At 40.5% G+C, this 22,024-nt stretch overlaps 4 protein-coding genes across 5 annotated transcripts; 2 read left to right on the plus strand and 2 right to left on the minus strand.

Moving 5' to 3' along the window:
* Window positions 1-8,614: 8,614 nt before the first annotated feature.
* On the plus strand, window positions 8,615-9,866 carry LOC133837489 (protein FAM50 homolog). The gene has a single exon (XM_062268266.1). The coding sequence runs from the start codon at window positions 8,751-8,753 to the stop codon at window positions 9,828-9,830; it is 1,080 nt and encodes a 359-aa protein (XP_062124250.1). The 5' UTR covers window positions 8,615-8,750; the 3' UTR covers window positions 9,831-9,866.
* Window positions 9,867-9,940: 74 nt separating this feature from the next.
* On the plus strand, window positions 9,941-15,578 carry LOC133837490 (N-acetyl-D-glucosamine kinase). Of its 2 annotated transcripts, none has more exons than XM_062268268.1 (5): window positions 9,941-10,075; window positions 10,692-10,796; window positions 14,240-14,450; window positions 14,506-14,731; window positions 14,892-15,578. In XM_062268268.1, exons 2-5 carry the CDS (start codon window positions 10,771-10,773, stop codon window positions 15,491-15,493), a joined length of 1,065 nt encoding a protein of 354 aa, XP_062124252.1. In that variant the 5' UTR covers window positions 9,941-10,075; window positions 10,692-10,770; the 3' UTR covers window positions 15,494-15,578. The 2 variants fall into 2 exon arrangements, with proteins under 2 accessions (XP_062124252.1, XP_062124253.1); XM_062268269.1 differs by lacking the exon at window positions 9,941-10,075 and adding an exon at window positions 10,351-10,374.
* On the minus strand, window positions 10,717-13,596 carry LOC133837488 (serine--tRNA ligase, mitochondrial). The gene has a single exon (XM_062268265.1). The coding sequence runs from the start codon at window positions 13,298-13,300 to the stop codon at window positions 11,996-11,998; it is 1,305 nt and encodes a 434-aa protein (XP_062124249.1). The 5' UTR covers window positions 13,301-13,596; the 3' UTR covers window positions 10,717-11,995.
* Window positions 15,579-16,135: 557 nt separating the features above from the next.
* Window positions 16,136-20,896, minus strand: LOC133837487 (cytoplasmic FMR1-interacting protein). The gene is made up of 10 exons (XM_062268264.1): window positions 20,547-20,896; window positions 18,642-20,473; window positions 18,406-18,579; window positions 18,229-18,347; window positions 18,053-18,165; window positions 17,792-17,991; window positions 17,195-17,730; window positions 17,035-17,129; window positions 16,581-16,967; window positions 16,136-16,519 (listed from the first exon to the last, which is right to left on the minus strand). The coding sequence occupies exons 1-10, from the start codon at window positions 20,751-20,753 to the stop codon at window positions 16,307-16,309; spliced, it is 3,876 nt and encodes a 1,291-aa protein (XP_062124248.1). The 5' UTR covers window positions 20,754-20,896; the 3' UTR covers window positions 16,136-16,306.
* Between the last annotated feature and the right edge of the window lie 1,128 nt (window positions 20,897-22,024).

The following is a 22,024-nucleotide window of genomic DNA, read 5'->3' on the forward strand; positions in this document are numbered from 1 at the left end:
AAGCACTTAAATACAATGTGAAATTATAAAGTTATCAACCAATACTGTTTAAATAGTTTTAGAGATACACTATAAATAAATAGAAGAAATTTGACAGTACATATTCAATAAAATATAGATAACACTTAAGAAAATTGTGAAATAAGAAAGTTATCAAAATCTAAATAGCAAGATAAGAAAGTTACCTCGACTACCCATTTATAGTATAGTACAATAATACCATATTCTAAAAATATTCCGCAAAAATACAAAAATATACTATAAATATATAGTACTACATTCAAAATAAACCATAGATTATAAAAAATACAAGATTGTCAGCCAAAGCAACTAACCCCTGCAATATGTAGGCATTTTTCCCCCTCACAGAACTATTTCGTAAATAACTTGGACAATTTTTATCCGATCGCAACCAAAGGTTCAGTAATCATACTTACTGTAGTTATTACTGAATGTACCTAGTATTAAAAAAGTTAAAATAGTTTGAGAAATAAAATAATATTTTGTTTAAATAGATAGTTATAATTAAAAAATGAATCTAAAAACATAATAGTTAATCTTGATTAAAAAAATCAAAAGCAGAAAGCTATTAGCAAATGCTGTGAAAATAGTTTGAGAAATAACAAAATGAAAAACTGGAGTTTCTGAAATGTAAATTTCCGTATTGAATAGTCTTTATTCCCCATAACAACTAGTCAACACATTTCGAAAGAGTATCTTAATTATATTATATGCATGTACAATTAGTTTTGTACATGGACAGAGTCACAGAGCCTGGGGAATGCGAATGCGAAGTGGAAATGTTGTGGAAATGCCATTTAATTGTATTTGAGCTAGATAAATAGCACAACGAAGGGAGAGAGAGAGAGAGAGAGTTGTTAGCCATTAAATAGCGTAATGATAATTTGATTGAATTTGCGATGCGATCAATCATCAATCACTCTGCTCTAATCCCAGCGCATACATAAATATTGAATGGATTGGGCCAATTATCAAATTGCCAATTGCAAGCACACACACACATACGTAGGGAAAGTGTTATTAGTGTAAGGGTGTGGGTGTGTTGGTGGCACAGTGTTAATTGAAAACTAATTGGATCGGCCGTCAACTGTCTGAGAGATAGGATAATCAATTTGAAAATGAAAATTTTTGGGTAAACACAATTAATATTTTCATAAATCAAATATTTCAAAATGCCAAAAAGCAAACAACAACGTTTGGGAGCGAGAGTCCTTGCCAGCGCCTGATTGCCTGCGTCAGCATAATTGAGAAGATGTTCACAAGAGCGTGAAGGGAGAGAGAGAGAGAGTGTGAAGGGAGAGGGAGAGCGCCTGCTTTTTGCATGTGTCGTTTCAATGAAAGTTTTGAGTGGTCAAATAATTGAATTGAGTGAGCCTCTACGCTTCTCTGGCTGCATTGTCCTGCGAGCCCCATCAATCAGTTATTCCAAAATGCAATTAATATACGCATACACATTTAAGCAGCACACACGCACACGCACACACACACACACGCACAAGAGTGGCGAGCGAAATTCATAAATTAATTAAGCAGAAGGTCAGAGCCGAGAGTTAATGCAGATGAATGCCAAATACTAACTTTCACTTAGCCACAAAAAGTGCTCGGACATTCGTGGCCCATAAATTGTCATGTTAAAGAGCGACCCTTTTATATAACATATTTGTATATATATAATGTATATATCTTGCGTATGTCTAAATGGCGCTAAATCGTCTCGCGTGTGCGGACTTTACGAGCCTTCACTTGTAATACGCTGTTCATATATCACGGCAACACACGGCGTATGCGTGATGATTGGCACTGACACGAGGCATTCGAATGGTTTTCCAAGCGCGCCTTAGAACACGCAATACACAAATTGACAAAGCACACACAGCCAGATGAAAGCGAGTGAAAGAGAGGGAGAGTGGGAGTGAGAGAGAGAGAGAGAAAGTTGCTGTGTAAACATGTATATTGGCACACAAATAGAATACGCTTCAATAAACAAATCCCTGTCGACTTTTAGGCCGTGTTTAGTTGGAGAGATACAAAGAGCAAGCGCTTTGGCATTAGGCGCAAACCAATTGGTTAACCCAAAGGCAAATAGGACAAACGTCTAGCAGGTAAACGACAGCACAGCGTGTCCCCTTATTAACAAGTCCTTTTGGCCACATGTTTGGGGGGCTCAGCTCATTTGCAGAAGCAACTTCTGCTGCTGCTTCTTGCCCTTGGCGAAAACCAATTCAAACATATACACACAAATCAAAGCTCTAAAGAAAATGGAAAATAGAAATAGCAAATAGACCAAAATGCGAAGCGCAAAAAGGAAACGAAAGACAACAAATCAAAGCAGCTGGATAGGAAAGAAAGCCAGACAGACAGATAGCGGGAGACAGAGAGAGAAATAGAGAGAGAGAGAGAGAGAGAGAGAGCAACAAACAATTACGAGCAATTTCATTGCCACAAGGACTATGGCTTTGTTTGAGCCAACAAAACTACATATGTACGAGTATGTGCGGCCAAGAAATTGGGTCTAATTGTAATTTAGATGCAGTCTGCCAAGAGATCGATATGGACGATGAAGGGCATTAAATTACGCGCCGATGGAAATACACTTTGCCACAGACGATGAGAGCGAAGGACAAAGAACGGAGGAGGATGTGTTGGCGGCACGTTGACTCGCTGCCAGAGACACACTCGACTCGACTCGACTATCTGGCCAGCTGCGATTCGAGTATCATTCATACAGTCACAGCCAGCAGAGCACACCCAAAAAGGAGGGAGCGGGAGGGAAGTAACGGCGACTGGCTGGAACAGTTTTTGTTTGCTTGGTCTGCGAATGCAAACAGAATGCAGGGAGAAGGGCAGAGAAGCACAGTTTGCTCTCGCCTATTAAGCTATTTTAAATGTGTCACACACATGCGGTCGCACACTCTATAACCCAGTTGATAGTTGTCCAAGGTCAGCACACACACACACGCTCACACACATCGAACATCTGTAGACCTTAAACACGCATGCGGAGCGCAAAAGCGTTGCATACTTTTTGGGGGCAACAATTTTGACACTTCATTAGTTGGCATGAATGAATATTTCCGTTATGTATAAATAATGCTTGGCACGTTAGCGTGATAAAAAAAAAAGCGAATCGCAGTAAGTAAAAACGTAGCAAAAGAAACGCAAACGAAACAGGGAAGGAACAGTAAAAAAATGAAGCATTGTACGCAAGTCAAAGTCAAAGTTTTATGATTTGCTTACGACGCGAGGCGACGCGACGCGACGCCACAAAAGTTGCCTCAACAAAATCGAATTGAAGAAGAAGGTGTGCAAAACTTTTGATGCGAAACAAGAAAAATTATGCCATAAAAACCTGGCGGCTACTGTGCGCTAGATTATTCTCTCTGTTTTGTGTGTGAGTATCGCCGACTTTTATATTCATGATTTACGATGCAAACGAACCAACGAATGAACGAACGCAGCTCGAATTCCCCCCGTGGCCAGGTGAAAACAAATCAACGTGGTTTGTTTTGTTTCAGCTTCAGCTTCTGCTTCTGCAACGGCTGCTGCTGTTGCTTTTGCTATTGCTTCCTTCCCCCATTGGTTTGGCTTAAGTATCAGAAGAATGCATCAATCAAGTGCGAAACATTAAGAACTGAGCAGACAGCTAATCAACAATGCATACTATGATAAGCCCCTAAGGATATTACACTAATCGACTGCCGACTTCCAACTGCGTTTCTCCATTTGCCAACTGCTTTAATAGACTGTTGACCTACATATATTTTGTACTCACTATCAAACTGATTTTATTGTTATGGGTGTTTAAAGTCATTGTGCGTTCGAATTTCAACTAGCAAATTTGTTTGTATGCTGTGTGCATTGTAATTAAAAAGATGAATATCAGCGTGTGCAAATATGAGCTTTGTAATTAAAATAAATCAAAATATGTAAATAACGGCAATAAACTGTCATATTAATTGCACAATTCGGTTTAATATTGATACCGGAAAACAATTAATATCAGCTGTTAACCTATAAATAACAATACACAACAAAAAAGGAAAGCAGAGTTGAAATTGTATATTAAACAATTAGTTAACAGCTTGTCCTAAGAATAAATTGCTTGTAAATTCGTAAAGCGTTCAACTTTTCATGTAACGATTTTGAAAAATCGAACTTGAATCAAACTTTTGGCGTTCGATTTCACACACCGTTTATTTACGGAAGTTGAGACGCTTTTTGTTCTTTGAATTTAAGTTCTAACGTAACTTTTATGCAACTATTTTGCAAGTAGTTGGATATTTCCATAAATTAGAAACATATTGAAGTCGGTCAATCAGCAACTTTGTTTAGATTTCAATTCTGGCAAAATGGCAAAAGTTAAACAAAAGTCAATTGATTACCTAGTCGTAAAAGTAAATAAATCTTACAATGTGCCAAATAGTTTGGAGCAACTCAACTGTTAAGGCAAGAGACAATGGCAATGTCAGTTGGCCTCTGACATATGACAGAGAAATGCGAGCATCCCACAACTCAACACACAAACATACCGAGATACATATAGAGTATAACACTATGTATATATGTATAGTCGTATTTATGTGGATATCACATGAGAGTGGCGAGAAGGTTTCACTAAATGCATTTGCGTTGGCGTTTGCTGTTGCTGTTGCCGTCATTGCCATGAAATGTACAAATTTATTGAGTGCATGTCGTATACGTAATATACAAGCAGTTGCCTTAGCTCACAGTTCTCCTCACAAGTTGTTGCTGTTGTTGTTGCTGTTGTTATTGTTATTCAGCTGTTGACATAGTGCGTCTGCGGCATTTTTAACGTGTCTGACATAATTTCAAAAGGCTGAATCTGGCCACAGAATATTTTTAGTTGCACTTAAAATGTGCTTCTTGCTGTTGTTGTTGCTGTTGTTGTTGTTGTCGAGTTGCTAAGGTTATTTCCATTGCTAAAGTTGTTGCTGCCATTGGTTGCTAGCTAGCAATGTTTTTGTCGACGGTCGTCGTTACTAAAAATAAAACAACAGCTCGTTAGCTTTCTAAGCTTCTAAGGGCGCGACCGCGTCTCGTTGTCTCGTCTCTCGCACTTTGCTCTTCTCTCTCTCCTCTTCTCTTCTCGTGCCCGAAATAAACGCTTCATCCGCATATATTTAATATTCTCTTTTTTTCACTTTTCCGCCTTGTGTTTTGCCAATTTAATTAAATGTTGCCAGCTACCAGCAACAAAAGCAACACTGGCAGCTAACAAATTAATCATACGTCATGTTGTCAGCTTTATGAAAACTTTGCATAAATCTTGATGCAAAATGCAACCGGCTGTAAACGTTGTGTGCACCCAGTGAAAGTGTGTTGTGCTTGTGTGTGTGTGTGTTTGTGTTTGTGTGTGTTGCTGCCAGCGGCAAATTGTTTCAAATATGAGCAATTTTGCGCGAAATTGAAAAATCCAACGCGAAGGCAACGAAAAAAGGCTTTTGTTGTCACTGCCATTGACAAATTTGAGTTTGAATTCCGCCAACCTTTGCCACAGCAAAAAACGAATAGACCGAAAAATAGGGAAAGAGCGAAAGCGACTGCGCAACAAATATCAACAAACGAAATGAAAGTAAATAACGCGTTTTGCTTTCATTTTGTTTATAGAAAAGTTTAAATTGTGTCAAGTTTTTTTTGTGCTTCTGCGCCGCCACCGACGCCAAAATGCAAAAACTTTGTGTCCGCATCGAAGCGAAAACAGCCAAAAAAAAAAAAACTGGCCAACAAAAAAAAAAGTAGAAAACAAATAAACAACCAAACAAAACCACCAAAAATCAGGCCATCAACGTTACAAGCGCCAACACAAAAAAAGAGGAAGAGAAGCGAAAGGAAAACACAAAAAAATTGAGGAAAGATAAAGCAAATAGCAGACGTTTTACGACACCAAAAGTATTCAAGCAAGACGTGGTTCAACCCACTCGAAGCATCCTCGCCTGACCTAGCGCCAAAGCGCAGTAGTCAAAAGGTAATCCTCAACAAAAAAAAAATAGAAAGAAAAACTGATATAATCAGGGAAAAAAAGGTACTTAATCAATGTGGTTCTCAAATTACATTTTCAAATAAGCTGCAAAATAATTAACAAACAAAATCTGCTGATGAAATTTATTGCCTTCAGCGAAGCGAAAAATAACGAAGTATAAAAATAAATATATTATACAAAAAATAGAAAAACTGTAACTCAAATATCATTGAACTGCAGTTGATGTCAATAAATATGAAATTTCATTATTTTCAATTGTTTTTAGAGCAGCGCCAAAAATATAATTTGAATTCAAATGAATTCTACCTTTTTTTTTTACTAAAAATCAGCCAATTACAATTTAATGCTTTTTGAGTAAATAAATATTAAATTCTACAGTATTGCAGTAAATTTCAGACATAAAATTGAAATAAAAATATGAGAAATAAATGTACTTTAAAGGTTCCACACTTTTACGTTACAGATTGCGTGACTTAACTATTATGCCCTCAGTGAGGGAATAAAGAGAAAAGTTCAATTAGTGCTTGACAGCAATGAGAATTGGGTTGCATTAAAATTCAATATCGACTTAATGACTTGACTCTTTAAGCTTAATTTAACTTCCTTATTACATTTGTTGCTCGTCTTATTTCGTCCACACCGTCCACAGTCCATAATGACCGTAATGACCACCTGTAATTACTGGCTGTAGTTGTAATTTAACCTCGAGCGTGGTCAACATAAATATTATGCTTTATTTATTGATTAATAAATAGAGAGAAAACCAGTGAAAATGCGTCTTGCACTTGCGACAGACTTATTCAATTTGTTCTTAAAAAATCTCAAAACGCTGTCATTGTGTCTCAGATAAAACTATAACAATGAACAATTATGGGACTATACGGATAAACTGGATTTCAGTGCAGCTTTAACTTGACAATATAAAAGTTGAAGTGTGCTTTTTGTGTGTATTTGTGTGTGTGTGTGTGTGTGTGTGTGTGTGTGTGTGCAGCAGAGTAATCCATAGAAACTTTGCACATGGCAAAACTCTTAAGCCAAAGTGAAGTGCGTCTGTCATATGAACTTTGTAGCTGCTGACAACACGGAAGGTCCTGCTGGGAGACAAAGACAGATACGAGATGAAGACGAAGACGAATACGAGGGCGAAGATTGGGGACTGATGGGAGATGCCGATGGTAACCGCAACCAATAGATTTAACAAAAGTTGACCCAGGACAAACTTGTTAGTTCGGTTTGTTTAATTTAGTTTTGGGCTGGCCAAAAACTTTGCCATGTTTTCACTTTCTCTCTCTCTCTCTCTCTCCTGCTAACTCCTGGAAATGAAAAGCAATTAGCAAAGGTTGCATTCGGCACTTGAGGCACTTCTCTGAACTATCCACCCTTGAGATATGATCGGAAGCTTCTCTTGCTCCTCAATGTGTTTCACTATATAATGACCGATAAATTAATTAATGCTCGATAAGGCAATTGTCGCTATTAATTATTTAACATGGCTCCTCGCACATTCCCCCTCTCGCACTTGGGCAATTAGCTGCAACACGCACAGGACCCTCCGCTGGGACGACGCAGATGAAACGTGCGATGAATCGTTTTTAGTTTTATGACAACGGCAACGACAACGCAAACAATGGCTGCGAGTCTGAGCCCATGAATTTAATGCATTGCAACAGTTAATGATTTTATTGGCACTTGACTTTGGCCAACGCACGGCAGCAGCTTCCTTTTTTCCCTCTCTTCCCCATCTGCCTTCTGTTTGCTGGCCAGACGCCAGTCAGTTGTAATTTATGACTCTGGCTTATGAATACGTTAAGAACAATGGACGTGTGGCCAAGCAGAAGGAGAAGAACGATCCTTAATCGAAGCTAAAAGCAGACCAATCCGGTTTTTGAAGAGGCTGTAAATGAAATATTTTAAATTGTTCGCTCATCTTAAATGCCATTTCAATTTGGGACTTCCGTTTCCGTTTTGGGCCAAAGCCACCACTATTAACAGCAGTGCTGCTGCTGCTGTTGCTGCTGGTGGTGTTACTCTTTGTCCGTAATGTCCTTGCCCAACGTTGAGGACTTCTTTTTGATAACAGAACACAAACACACACAAACTGAGATGGAGACACGTACATATGTTTATTCCCAATCACACACCAAAAACCAACACACACATACGCCAGACAAGACACATTTATGTACATTTGCATAATTGAATGATTTACAATTGCTTAATTTTTGGCCTATTAAACTTCACATTTCACTTGAACAACTGAAATCAAATGGATTCGATTTCAAAAAATATCCTCAGCACTGGCTTACGGTGCTTCGTTCCGCGCGCGTCCAATGGGCTTGAAAGTTCCGCTGTAACTGAAACAGTTAACGGCATATACCAAACGTATTTATGTTAGACAACGCACGAAAGCTCTTTAAAGGTCTCTAAAAGGACATCAAAGCTCGGACACATTTAAAATTAACGGCGCGCGCTCACAATTACAACGTTGCAGAAGCTGACTGCTATGTAATCGATTACTTATCGAAAACGCAGCTCAACAGTAACATGTTATTAATAACATTTGGTGTTAACTAACAGCAGCCACATCGAGCAGCTGTTGTAAGAAAAAGAAGAAGAGGTAGTTGTCACAAAAAATAAATAACAAATCGTACTGCTGTAAAAAGTGGCGTAAAATAGCACAAAACAGTGCTGAATCAAATAATATAAACTTTTTTATTAACTTGGAGACATGGCGCACTACAAAGGTGCAGCCAGCGAGGCTGGAAGAGCTGCGCAGCTCATGAAGAAGCGCGAGATACAACAACAGGAGATCGAGTTTCGCAAGAAGAAAATTGAGGAGGAGCTGAAGCTGGACAAGATTGAGAACAAGTTTGCAACGCACTACGATGCCGTGGAACAGCAGCTCAAGTCGTCGACCATTGGTCTGGTCACGTTGGATGAAATGAAGGCCAAGCAGGAGGATATTGTGCGTGAAAGAGAAAAGAAACTAGCACAAAAGAAGGACGAAAAGGATCGAGAGAAGCAACGCGCCTTGGAGGCCATACAGGCCGAAAAGAACAAGCAAAAACGTCAGATACAAGCACTGTCTTTTAATATGGATGATGATGAAAATGAAGATGATAACGACGACGACGATAATGATAAGGAGAAAGAAACGTTTCAAAAGCCCGCTCCAGCGAAGTGGACAGAAATTCGGAATGAAGAGGTGCCCATCAAAAAGAAGAAAATATGCAAAAATCCCGATGTAGACACCTCATTTCTGCCAGATCGCGAGCGCGAGGAGCAAGAGAATCGTCTACGCGAGCAACTGCGTCAGGAATGGGTAATGCAACAAGCTGAACTTAAAGATGAGGACATTTCAATTACCTTCAGTTACTGGGATGGCTCCGGCCACAGACGCAATGTGCTGATGAAGAAGGGAAATTCCATTTATCAGTTTCTGCAGAAGTGTCTGGAGCTGTTGCGCAAAGAGTTCATTGAGCTGAAGACCGTGATGGCCGATCAACTGATGTATGTGAAGGAGGATTTGATATTGCCGCATCATTATTCCTTTTACGACTTTATTGTGACGAAGGCTCGCGGCAAATCCGGACCGCTTTTCCAGTTCGATGTGCACGACGATGTGCGTATGATAAGCGATGCTTCCGTTGAGAAAGAAGAATCCCATGCTGGTAAGGTTTTGTTACGTTCCTGGTACGAGCGCAATAAGCATATATTCCCCGCTAGCCGCTGGGAGCCATATGATCCGACTAAATCTTACGACAAGTACACGATTAAAGATAAAGACAAGGAGAAAAGCAAAAAGTAAAATTGAGCGCAAAATAAATACAAATGTTTATCGAAATGCATTACTGTATTTGAATGTGGGAGGCTTACAACACTGTAAATGATGGTTGGCGCTTTATAGCACTGAGCTTTTGCTGGCAGAGTTAACTTCTCAACAGCTGAGAGAAGCGGACGCCAAATCTTTAAATAACAAATGTTGGCGTCTCAAAACAATATTTTGTGTTTAGGCTTCGCAGCGTTTGGACGTAGCTAACTTCCCTGCGTCGGGTAAGAATGGAATTCACTATAATATTGCGAATTACGAATTATACATATATTGTGGGGCTCGACTTAATAATTGATGTGTATCGGAATGTCTGTGTATGTGTTTTATGCTTTTTTTTCTGTCAGTGTGTGTGTTATGAGAAATATTTAACGGTTGTCGTGCTGCTGACGCGTTTACAATTTATTTGTTAAGGCTCAAAACAAATATTACTCACTTGCTGCAGAGCGGTATAAAGATAATTTATAAATTCGCGATTAGCACAACACAAACAAACATACCCAATTAATAAATCGCATGAAAAGTGAGTGGATTTTGTTTGTAAACTAGTTTCGGTTTCCTCAACTCGCCCCACTCTCTCTGCCTCTTGCTCTCTCCCTCTCCCTTTCTACTGCAGTGACTATGTGGCGATCACAGCAACGGCAACCGCAGCTTTAGCCATTCTTTAAACACATGCAAAAAAGCCACTTTCGCTTTCTCAGCATAAATTCTTTTGCACCTCATAAAAAAAAAATACGATAAGATTTGCGTTGAGTGTTGTGATGAAAGAGGAAAGGGTTTCGTATACACAACAATATCGGTGCAATTAAGTAAATTAAATTCACTTTATAAATGTTACAGAAATCGTGCGTTTTTGCCTCCCCTGCAACGCCTTCATCTAAAAACAAAACACGGAACACGCGAAAGTTCAACAAGTGAAATGAAATATTTTGGCGGCATTGAAGGGTAAGTGAGGTCAATATATCACAAACATCATCATCGACTATTGCTCTTGATTTATTAAGTGGCTAACTTAATGATTATATACAACTTTACACACTATATATATCAAGTGCGCAATTGATTAACAATGAGAGCCGCAGATTATTAGTCCAATGTAGTTGACAAACACTTATCACACAGGGGGATCAACTAAAACACATATGAATTTCACTTAGAGTGCGACCAAGCCTCATTAGCTGCGACTATTTTTTTATCTGTTAGTTGTTTTTATTTCCCCACGCAAAATTTCTATAGAATCCAAAAATGCTATCAATAGTTTCTTATTTAAATTGAAAAAGAGGAAGAGGAACTTTTCATAATACAAAAATCAGTAATAAACTCTTATAATCGACACAGTTTCTGTATAAAACATGCCATCATACTTTTTGTTATCATTTATTCATTAGCTGAAATTTTGCTGTAATCATTTAATAAGTTTATAATGCCTTGATAAATTTCCCTAGCTTATCGGTAATCAATCAAAAGATAGATACTAAAAAAGTATAACTAGCTCCAGGAGGTCCTCAAGGACATATAAAACTAGGCATCATTGTTGTTGTCATTGTCATTATGAAGAGGAATCATTAAACAAGTTGATGACACCTTCATAAATTTAACCAGCTTTTGGGTATCAGGGGATCAACTAAAATACATATACTATATATAATTAATCTCTATTAAGTTCACGAATAGATAAAACACTATGCAGTAATGTTGTTTATTGTCATTCATTTGAAGACTGATTTTATAGAGAAATCATTTCAAAAGCTGATGACGTTTTAAAAAATTTCTCCAGCTTAAAATGTAGTCGGAGATCAGCAAGACTAGACCCATTGAAGTCTTTAATTATCTGATTATACATACTATATTATAAAGTAATCAACTAAAATATATCTACTATATTCGTATGTACTTAAAGAAAATAAGACCAGCCAATTAGCTTCGGGAACAAAGCATCATTGTTGTTTTTCTTTATCTGATTATACATAATCTATTATAGAACAATTATTTAACAAGACACTGGACGCTTGATAAATTTCAGCAGTTTATCAATGAACCCTGGGTACTTTATAAAGGAAGACCATTCCCGTTCCCTTAACAGATAAAACTATGCAGCATTATTGTCATCTTTCGTTCATTATCTGATTTAATATAGCAACTATTCAAGATGTTGTGGACTTGATAAATTTCACCAGCTTTGTCTCCGGTATCCGCTTGTTCCGCATTATTGTTCGCTGGCCATTCATGAAGGGCACCAGCACCTCGGGAATTGCGATGGAGGCGTTTCCTGCACTTCCCACACTCTGATAGGACTCAATTAGTGCAATCAAGAGACGTGGAATTGCAGTTGCAGTGCCATTCAAAGTGTGAGCATGCAACACTCTGCCATCCGAGGCGCGTTTATATTTGACATTCAGACGCTTTGCTTGGTAATCCGTGCAGTTGCTGCAACTGGAGATCTCGCCCCACATCTGACGCCCCGGCATCCATGCTTCGATGTCGTACTTCTGATATGCTGGCGCACCCAATTCACAGGGCGGCATATCGAGCAGGCGGAAATTTATGCCCAGCCGCTTAAAGAGCGCAATCTCGGTATCCTTGAACTGTTCCAGAGTGGCTTCTGATTGCTCCGGTGTGGTGATGGAAAACATTTCCACCTTGGTGAACTGATGCACCCGATAGATGCCCTTCTCCTCCTGCAATCCCGATGTCTCGGCACGATAACATCGACTCACTGCAGCCACTTTTAGTGGCAGTTGCTGCTCCTCCAACACATGGTTAGCAAAGTACCCCGCGAGTGCCATTTCCGAGGTACCCGATAGACATGCACCCGTGTCCAGCTTGTAGACTTGGGTGCGTTCGCCTTCGGTGCGCATGCCACAGGCCTCGATCACCTCGCGTGGTAAGATGTCGGGCACCGACATCAGCTTGAATCCCTGGCTTCGCAGTGTCTGCAATGCATACTGTATGATGGCCTGTTCCAGCATGGCCAGTTGCCCCGTCAGATAGTAACTCTTGTGACCCGTAAAATTTCTCAAATGATCCATGCGAAATAGATTCAAAGTTCGAGCCAGCTCCGAGAACTCTTTGGCTCCCTGTTCCGGCAACGTGCGATGCTTGTAGTTGGCCAACTCACGGGGTTCATTGTTGTAGCTGAGCAGTCGAGGATTTGTGGTATTCGGCAGCTGCTGCAGTTCATCCTCCAGCTGGCTCAGCAGCTCCACATTGTTGGCGCCCTCTTGGAGCTTTTCAATCAACTGTCTTATGAGAGGCACATTGTTCCTGTGATGCCGCAGCTCAATGTTGTGCTCCAGTTCATTGAGCTGCTCACTAGTTAAAGCCGCTTGCCCAACAGATCCTCTTGTTGTCGTTGTTGTGTCATGTGCATGGCTCGTTGTTGTTGTCATTAGGCGCTCCATCATTGGCTGATGTTTTAACAGCCGGCGAACATTTGCCAACAGCTTCATAATATCAATTAAATTGTAATTGCTTTAATTACCAAACAGTCTTTTATGATCTTTCTCCGAATTCAATTTCCAATCCACTCACAACACGACACGCACTTTGCAATTAAACAAACTTTTAACAAATGTTTCTATTGTGCAATATTATTCTGACCGGTTGCCGTACGTTGTGAGGTGGCAACGCTTTTCTCGGAGCAACAGCGTTGCCATCTTATCGCATTGTTGACGTCAGCTGGATTTGGCGCCTCGCTTATCTTTCAAATAGCAAAAAGTTAATTAAGCATTTATTTATCGCCAGCAATGCAAACACATTTTCAGCTTAGCGATAACAAACATTTGCTATTCTTCCGTGTTGCACAAGCATTTGCCTCAATTGAGTTGCAACTAGTGCGCATAATAATAATAGCAATTGAATGAGGGTCTCTACACAGCAAAAGATACGTATATTTAGATATTGTATCTGCATGTAGATTTTGTATCTTTGCAGCCCGCATGAATGCGTTATATGGGTCAATTAATTAAGGGGAATACCTAGATCATGAACACTATAAATATATATCTATTTACATTTCATTTGAGTACTTTTTATAGATATTTTTAGTTCTCAGTATAAGATGTCTTAATAAATCGAATGAAATATCTATTTGATGCGTGCGACAGTTCTATTTGCACCTTTCCTCCAAATTAACTAATTGAAAAAACGTGATGTGAAGTGAGCCAACGTTTCAATCTCTGTCCCAGCTTCAATTTCAATTTGCTCAATTGGCAGACATTTAATTCGATTTAGTTGGAACTATTAATAGCTACTATATTATTATTGTGTTCGGTCATGACCCTGAAGTAGCGCCCCAATAGTCGAACAATGATGCGGCAAGTGACCAAGCGGATGTAGACACAATTAATTAAGCACTTCTTCTCTTGTTGTTGTTGTTGTTATTGCAGCGGTGCAACGCACTCCAGGCTTGTCATCTGCGATGAGAGCGGTGAATCGGTGGGCAACACCAGCGGTCTGGGCACCAATCACTGGGGCATTGGCATCCCAGAGTGTGCGCGTCGCATTGCCGACATGGTGGAGCGTTGCAAGGAGGAGGCAAAGATACCAAAGGACACGCCACTCGCCAGCTTGGGCCTCAGTCTCAGCGGCTGCGAACAGGTAAAATTACAATTTAATTGTCATTTGTTGTATGTAATTAATTTTGGTTTTTTAGGAAGCCACCAATCGTGAGCTGGAGCAGGAGCTAAGAAGCACTTTCCCCAAGCTGGCCGACAGCTATGCCGTGTCCAGCGATACCATGGGCAGCATGTTCACTGCCTCCTCCATTGGCGGCATGGTGCTCATCTCGGGCACCGGTTCCAATTGTCTGCTACGCAATCCCGATGGCACCACAGCCAACTGTGGTGGCTGGGGCAATTTTCTGGGGGACGAGGGCAGCGGTAAGTGTTACAATGCGATCTCCTTCGAGCGTTATCATTTGCATTGTTTCAATGCAGCGACCCAGATTACGTTTTGCCTGATAACGTTTGATGGACATCTAATCATTGTGTGATTCATTGACATTGCCATGATTAATGGATTACTCTTTCGTTTTATTAGCCTGGTTCATATCGTATCGGTCCATTAAAGTGGTCTTTGATCACATGGATAACTTTGAGAAGTCCCCATATCCCATTGAGAAGACTTGGACGCTGATCAAGGAGCATTTCAATATCGAGACACGCTACGATATGCTGACACATTGCTATGCCAAGTTCGACAAGCCCTTCTTTGCGAATCTTTGCAAGAAGTTGGCTGAGAGTGCCGAAAGTGGTGACAAGCTGGCCTTGTCCCTGTTCCAAGAGGCTGGCGTGCATCTTGCACGTATGATTAAATCGCTGTTGCCCAACGTTAGCAAGGAGTTGGTCAAATCTGGTGAACTGAGCGTCGTGTGCGTGGGTTCAGTGTGGAGCAGCTGGAATCTGCTGAAGCAGTCATTCATTGATGAGCTGGCCAAGATGTCCATACCATACAATCTCAAATTGGTGCAAATCACCAAGAGCAGTGCTTATGGGGCTTGCTATTTGGGTGCCGACAGTGCCAAATTCCAGTTGCCACGCAACTATGCAGACAATTTCAGCGTGTTGCACATCTACAAAGCGAGCAGCAGTCCAGCAAAGAATGGTGTGGCGAATAAAACTTGTGACTGTGAGGGAAAATAATGTATGAGGCCAAACATTCCAATGAGCATAAATCTAATATTATAACTGTAATAAAATATCTTCCACACTCCCAAAGAGAGAGAGAGTAGTCCAATTGTTTATAAGGGTTTGTTAGAAATACGTATGAAAATTTTATTCGATAAAGTTCATTGTATTAAGTTGCCATTTTGTCTCTGTGTGTGTAATTCTGTTTACATACATCATACATGATGCACACTTCATAAATTATTCCTCTTTTTATATGCGCTCTGTTTTAATTGGCAGTTTTTACTTTATAATTAATACTTTGCTTTCTTGAATGTATTTCGTAATTTAAAGCCAACTTATGCATACAAGTATTTTTTGCCCATCTGTCGTGTCAATTCTTTGGCTAATTTGATTCTCGCATTATTTAAGCAAAACTATTGTGGTTCTCTATAATATCATAGTACATAATTAAAACTCAAATGCAAAGATACACATACATTATTTGAAATAGTACATACAGAGAATGCAATCGATTGTAGCTTGGAATTAATTATAAATCTATGAATATAGTAGTATATAATATAATTGCTTGCATAAAACAATTTACATATAGCGTATGTAATAGAGCAATATACCATAATAAACAAATCAAAAAGAAAATGTAATCAAAAGGAATAACAATAGTAATAAAATCGAATGTATTTTTCCCAGGCATTTCATCGAGACGAAGAATTTCTTGGATAGATGCCCTTAAATAGCGTTAGGATAGCTTTGTAATTGTGGTTAAATATTTAAATTAAGTGTTTTTATGTGTGTTTAGCTTAAATGCATTTCATGGTAATGCTATCAATTGTTCATGCTTTGCCGCAGCTTTTGTGGATCCTGATAGTGTGACGACGATGATATAACCGATGGATGTTGTGGCGGCGGAAAACAGCGCACGTGCTCTACATTTGAGCCCTCACCATCGCCACCCTTAAGATACTTGTTTAGTATTGAGAATATTTGTGAATTTAATACTTGGAAGCGTCGTATGCGGTCCACCATTCGCTTCAATTGCTGCAATACCAATGGATAATTAATACAAATGGTGCAATAAAGTCAATTATCTTGGACTTACAATGCCCTTCACGTCCTCATCCTTGCCATCGACGCGCTGCACTCGCAAAATGTGATAGCAAAAGTCTAGAGCTTCAAAGCGACGCTGCTGGCCAAGCAGCACAATCATAACGCAACCAGCCCAGTTGAGGCCCTCGCCAAACAGCTCTTCAATGGTGTATTCCGTGCCACGCACGGGGATGCAGTAGACAAATTGTAAAGCTGACCAAAGTCGATGAAACTCGGAGCATTCATCCACATGGATTATGCCATTAGCTGGCGGCGGTCCACACCACACTGGATCATCCAAATAGCTCTTGACGCGATTTAAGATCACCTCAAAGATGCTCAGACCGCAACAGAGGCGCTCCCTGGTCAACAGATCTCCCTCGCGCGCAATCATTGCTTGCTGTGGATTCAAAAACAAGATAGTGTGAGTATACAATAAAGTTGATTAGATGTTATAAAAAGCTCACCTTGGCTGTGCCAATTTTCTCAACGTTCGACACAATTTGCAAGTTGGCAAATTGCGCTTCAAGACGCTTCTGCTTAGCCTCGGGCTTTTCATTCTCTGCAACGTAGAATTATAGAGATTAGAATCGAGTTGGATAGATGATAAAGATATTTAAATGTCACCTTTGCAGAATGGGCGTGGAAATATGTTTTGGAAGAGCGCTGCATGCAACAGATCACAGACCTCCTCCTGCGACAAAGCCTGTTCGATCAGCAGACAAAAGATGATGCAGTTGCCAAACTCTCTGAACGACTGAAACAGTTCAGTCTTCGTATCCGGATATTGCACAATGTCCGTTAGATGCGCTTGATAGTAGCTGAGCACGCCTGGTGAGCCGTACTCACAGCGTGGCAATTTGCAAGACTTGGGCATGGCAATCATTAGCGTTTTGGTGAACTGCAGCAATGAGCCCTGAATGAGTGGCTTCACAATGTCCTTCAGTATGATGTCCATGACGACGGCAATGCCCTGATAGCCCAACAATCGGCACATGGCATGGAAATGTGGTGCACCCACAAAGCCAGTATATTGTCCGTACTGTGTGGAATATGCCGCATTCAATTGCTTCGAGCCCCATAGATAATAATGCGACATTTGCGGCGGCTTCTCGCGCTGTATTGCCTGTGACGATGATAAATTGACCTTGGTGCGTATAAACCTAAAAATCAGATAAGAAAATTATTATAGAATGAATTAAAGAGTTAGTAAGTAAAACTCACCTGTTTGTGGCTGCATTGTAGCAGTAATTAACGAGAAAGTCATAGTTCAATTCCACAAATACGTGCAATGTGATGCGACCATAAGGTGCTAGGACATTATGATTAGCCTCTTTCACCATGCCGTCAAAGTTGTCTAAAGCCAAGTACTTGCTCAGCATTTTGTGGCAAATGCGATTAGCCTCCAAAAGCCCCTCAAGTTCCTGTCAAAAGAATGCAGCATTAAGAGATGGAAGTTGTGGTTACGTTGCGAGCTTAACTTACCACAATGCCGGTTATGTCATTGCCCTCAAAGCGACTGATTGCCAATTCGATGCTCTTGTGCATGTTTGCATTTATGCGTTGTGTGATCAACTTGTTCAGATCAATGGAGCGACCTGTAAAACAATCGAATCAGTTAATTTAAATACATGGCTAATAGATATAAATTTAATGCTTACCCAAGAGCTGAACGTGTCGTTGCTTAAGCAGCGTCTCATAACGATTATTGCGTGGATACGATTGGAAATTGAAGCCGAGCACTTCGCACTCCAAACGGAAACGTTTGTCCAAGAAAATGCTAAAATTAAGCTTTGTTAACTGAAATTCAAATAGTTTCGATTACTAAGTAGACTCACCTGCCCGCCAGTTGCTTGTAATGGGCAAAGATTTGTTCGCTTAATTTGTAAACAAACTGATCAAAGCATAAGTTGACCTCGGCCTCCACTTCGTCGTAGAGGAATTGCTTGCGGAAGACTGTGAGTGCATAATGCGCTGAATCGTTGTACAAATCCAAGGGATACAAGACAAATCTGAAAGATAAAGAAAACAAATTACTAGCTGACATTATAACGAAGTGGCTTAAACAACGTACTCCATCATAGAGGGCTCCTTGGTCTGTAAGATGTGATCAGTTAAAATCCACGGCATTGACATTTCAATTGGAAACTGAATGCGTTTCTCCATCGTTATCAAATCCTTGCATTCCTCGTTGTGCTGATGCCGCACCATGCACTTGTTTACCTTGCGTCCCATGGTCATCTCAAGATAAAATTCGCGATACCAAAGTTGCGACAAATCGCAGCACTTTTGCAACGTGTCGCTCAAATTGAGCAGATAGCTCCAATAGAATGAAGTCTTGTGGAACGTGTCAATCTGCATGAGGCAATTGCCATCGATGTCCTTCCGCAGTGTGCGCTTGCCGCCGCTCTTGTCCGCAATCAGCGACTCCAACATGGTGCGCACCATGTACAGCTGAGTGGAGGAGGGTCCAACATTCAGGCGCGGCACATGAATGCGAAAACCGCCATCGGGATCCTTTTTGCCCTTGGAAACGGGATCATCGGTAGGCTCGTAGCCCTTTTGCCAATCGGCAGATGTTTCACGCACCGACATAATGATGCTGCGTATCAGATCCTTCTTGTTCTTGACCGCTTTGCGTAAAGGTTCACGCAGTGTTAGCTGCACAAAGTCTTGCAACTCTGAGTAGATGTTGCGACGAATGGCCTCGCAGAGCACCGTCTCGATACGTGCCATTAGCACCTGCAGGCCCTTGATCATGGCAATCACCTCGATCAGGGCGAACTTCTCCTCCGACGTATAATTATAGCGTGTGGCGCGTTCGTATTCCTCTGCCTCAACGGGGCAATCTTTGTTCTGATGATGATCTGTGGGATGCAACAGCTTCCACGAATACAGTTCGGTGACAACGCTGGTCCACTCTGAGAGTAGCTGCAGTCCCCGTAGCGCCAAGTCAGCGGTAATGCGATTCTCAGCATCTGAGGGATTCTCCTTGACCGTGGTTGTGACCTCGTTGGTGTAGCGTGCCAGCTCTGAAATGTACTTGACGTGATCTTCGCGTATTTGTGGCAGATGTACCATTAGATCAGCCTGGGGACTGATGGCATTTGAGCTGGACAACGGCCACTTGCTGGAATCAAAGTGTTTGCTGCGTTTGATGTAGTTGAAGGGAGCGATTTGCATATCGCCAAACAACGGAACCACTTCCAAGTTCTTGAAGATGCGATCGATGCGATCCAGGCGAATCTTCTTCTTCTGATCCAATTTATTGATGTTGCAGCCATCGCTGTCCATTAGAAACAGGCCAAAGCCCATGACTTTCACAAGCATATGCTTCTCCTCGGGCGTCAGATACATTTTCGTTTCGAACATATGCACACAAATGTTCACAACATCCGACAGCAGATCCTCGTAGCCCACAATCTTCTCCAATGTATCCTTTACAGTGTCACGTATCTTGTTCTGTGTTGCCAAGAACATGGATAGATTTTGGGACTCCTGCAGTGTATGCGAATCCGACATCACCTTCAAGAACTGTGCTGCTCGTCGGTATGTTGAATAATCGTTCTTCACGCTTGACTTCATGTTCTTCAGCTCGTCAAGTACAGCAAACATATTAATGAACTTGCCGAGCGTCAGCAGATATGCTTCCGAAACGAAATCCTTGCGTTTCTCGGCATGACACAGACGTTTCACCTCCCGTGAGAATGCCTCAATTGCCTTGCGTTGAAAGTACATGAAATTGAGCAGCTTATTCACTTCCGGTTCCAGAACATCGACGGTTTTCTCATAGATCTCCACACGATTTGGCTGCTCATTGGATTTGGGCTGTGGAATGGCGCGGGAGCAACAACGCCAGGTGTATAACATCACAGCATGTTTCTGCCCTTCATCCAAGAGAACGTTCTGCGGAAAGTGGCAGCGGAAGTGCAATGTAGTAAGGTAGAGGGAAGGGGAAACTACGTGTGAAATAACTTACCAAATTGGCGTGCGTTGTCGCCTCCTCGATGTACTTGGCAATACCTGTAACGAAGCCATTGCGATCCTCGAAATTCGTATCGAAATTTGCTTTGTAGATAATCGAACAGGGCTGGGCCTCTATGCAGGGTTGCTCATCGGGCAAGGGAATCTCGTCCAGCACTTCCACATTGGACAGCGCATCGGCTAGTGTTATCTTTTCGGTCATGTTGCTTCAATTGTCATCACTCTTGAGCGCACAACAATGGCGAAAGTAAAGATAAAAATTGCACTCAAAGGCGGGGCTGATGAAGAGCTCCAAATTCCCGACACAAGATTTTCTCGTCACAAATACACAAACTAATGTGACAGCACTGCGAATTACCAAATATACCACTAAAATAAAATGATATATACCAAATATACAAATTATTTGATCACTGAATGCAATAATATACTAAAATGCAGCATGGAGTGAGCCAATCAGTAAATAATGCTCTGCTTCATCATAACGGATAAATGTAATGTGATGGGTATTTTTAAATCTTGATTTATTATTATTTAAAGGTCAATAAGTAATAAAAAGAGCACCATAATATTTAATAATTTATAATGTATTGAATTCAAAATCAAGTCTTGCAAATATTGTGTGGAGCAATTCTGTTATTGTGCGGTATTTTCGCAGCGTTGCCAGATAAATCAATTTGGTTCGTTTAAAGTAGCCACATCTGATCACCTTTAAATAGTGACACAGTAATATAACAGTAAACTCGAGTTGGTGCTGTTATACCACTGTTATGTACTTTTAAGGCAAGTGTAAATATTCGAATGGATGAAAACAATATATATTATATAAAAACCTTTAGCTAATGAAACAAGAATTATTTAAATAATGCTTCTTTAAATTTACAAACTTATTAATATAAGTTAATTTCGATAACTATGTAATCGCGGCTGTTATTAACAGTTTGACACACCGTTAAGTTGCAGATGACAAAACCATAACATAAATTTAGGGGGGTGCAGCAGAAAATGGCTGTTCATCATCGTCAAATTCGTTAATGTTTATAAAATAGCTGCAAATCTATCGCAAACAATCGCAAAGTGTATGAATTGTGTGTTGCAAATAAGTTATCAACGAGAACCACAAGTGCCCAAAATAAAAAGCGTTAAAAGTGAGTTAGCCGCACGCAAAAAAACCAAAGTGAAAGGAAAAAAATCCAACGAACAAACGAACTGTAGTGTAAAAGGGACGTTGAACGAACGCTGTGGTGTTTTTGGTGGTGGTGCATTTGTCGTGTATGTGAGTGTATGTGTGTTTGCGTGGTGTATGTGGGGGCGGGGTGTGGGTGGAAAGTGTTATCGCCATTTGCTCGCTATCGCCCACAAAATAGCCAGCAGCGGCAACTTGCTCCAAATTTCATGAGCATGCGCAGTGCGTTGAACATTTGCTCATTCGTTCCCAAACAGGATATTTTATTATACTGAAATTCATACCCA

This window comes from Drosophila sulfurigaster, chromosome 2R (genome assembly GCF_023558435.1).
Source record: "Drosophila sulfurigaster albostrigata strain 15112-1811.04 chromosome 2R, ASM2355843v2, whole genome shotgun sequence".
NCBI classification, from domain to species: Eukaryota; Metazoa; Arthropoda; class Insecta; order Diptera; family Drosophilidae; genus Drosophila; species Drosophila sulfurigaster.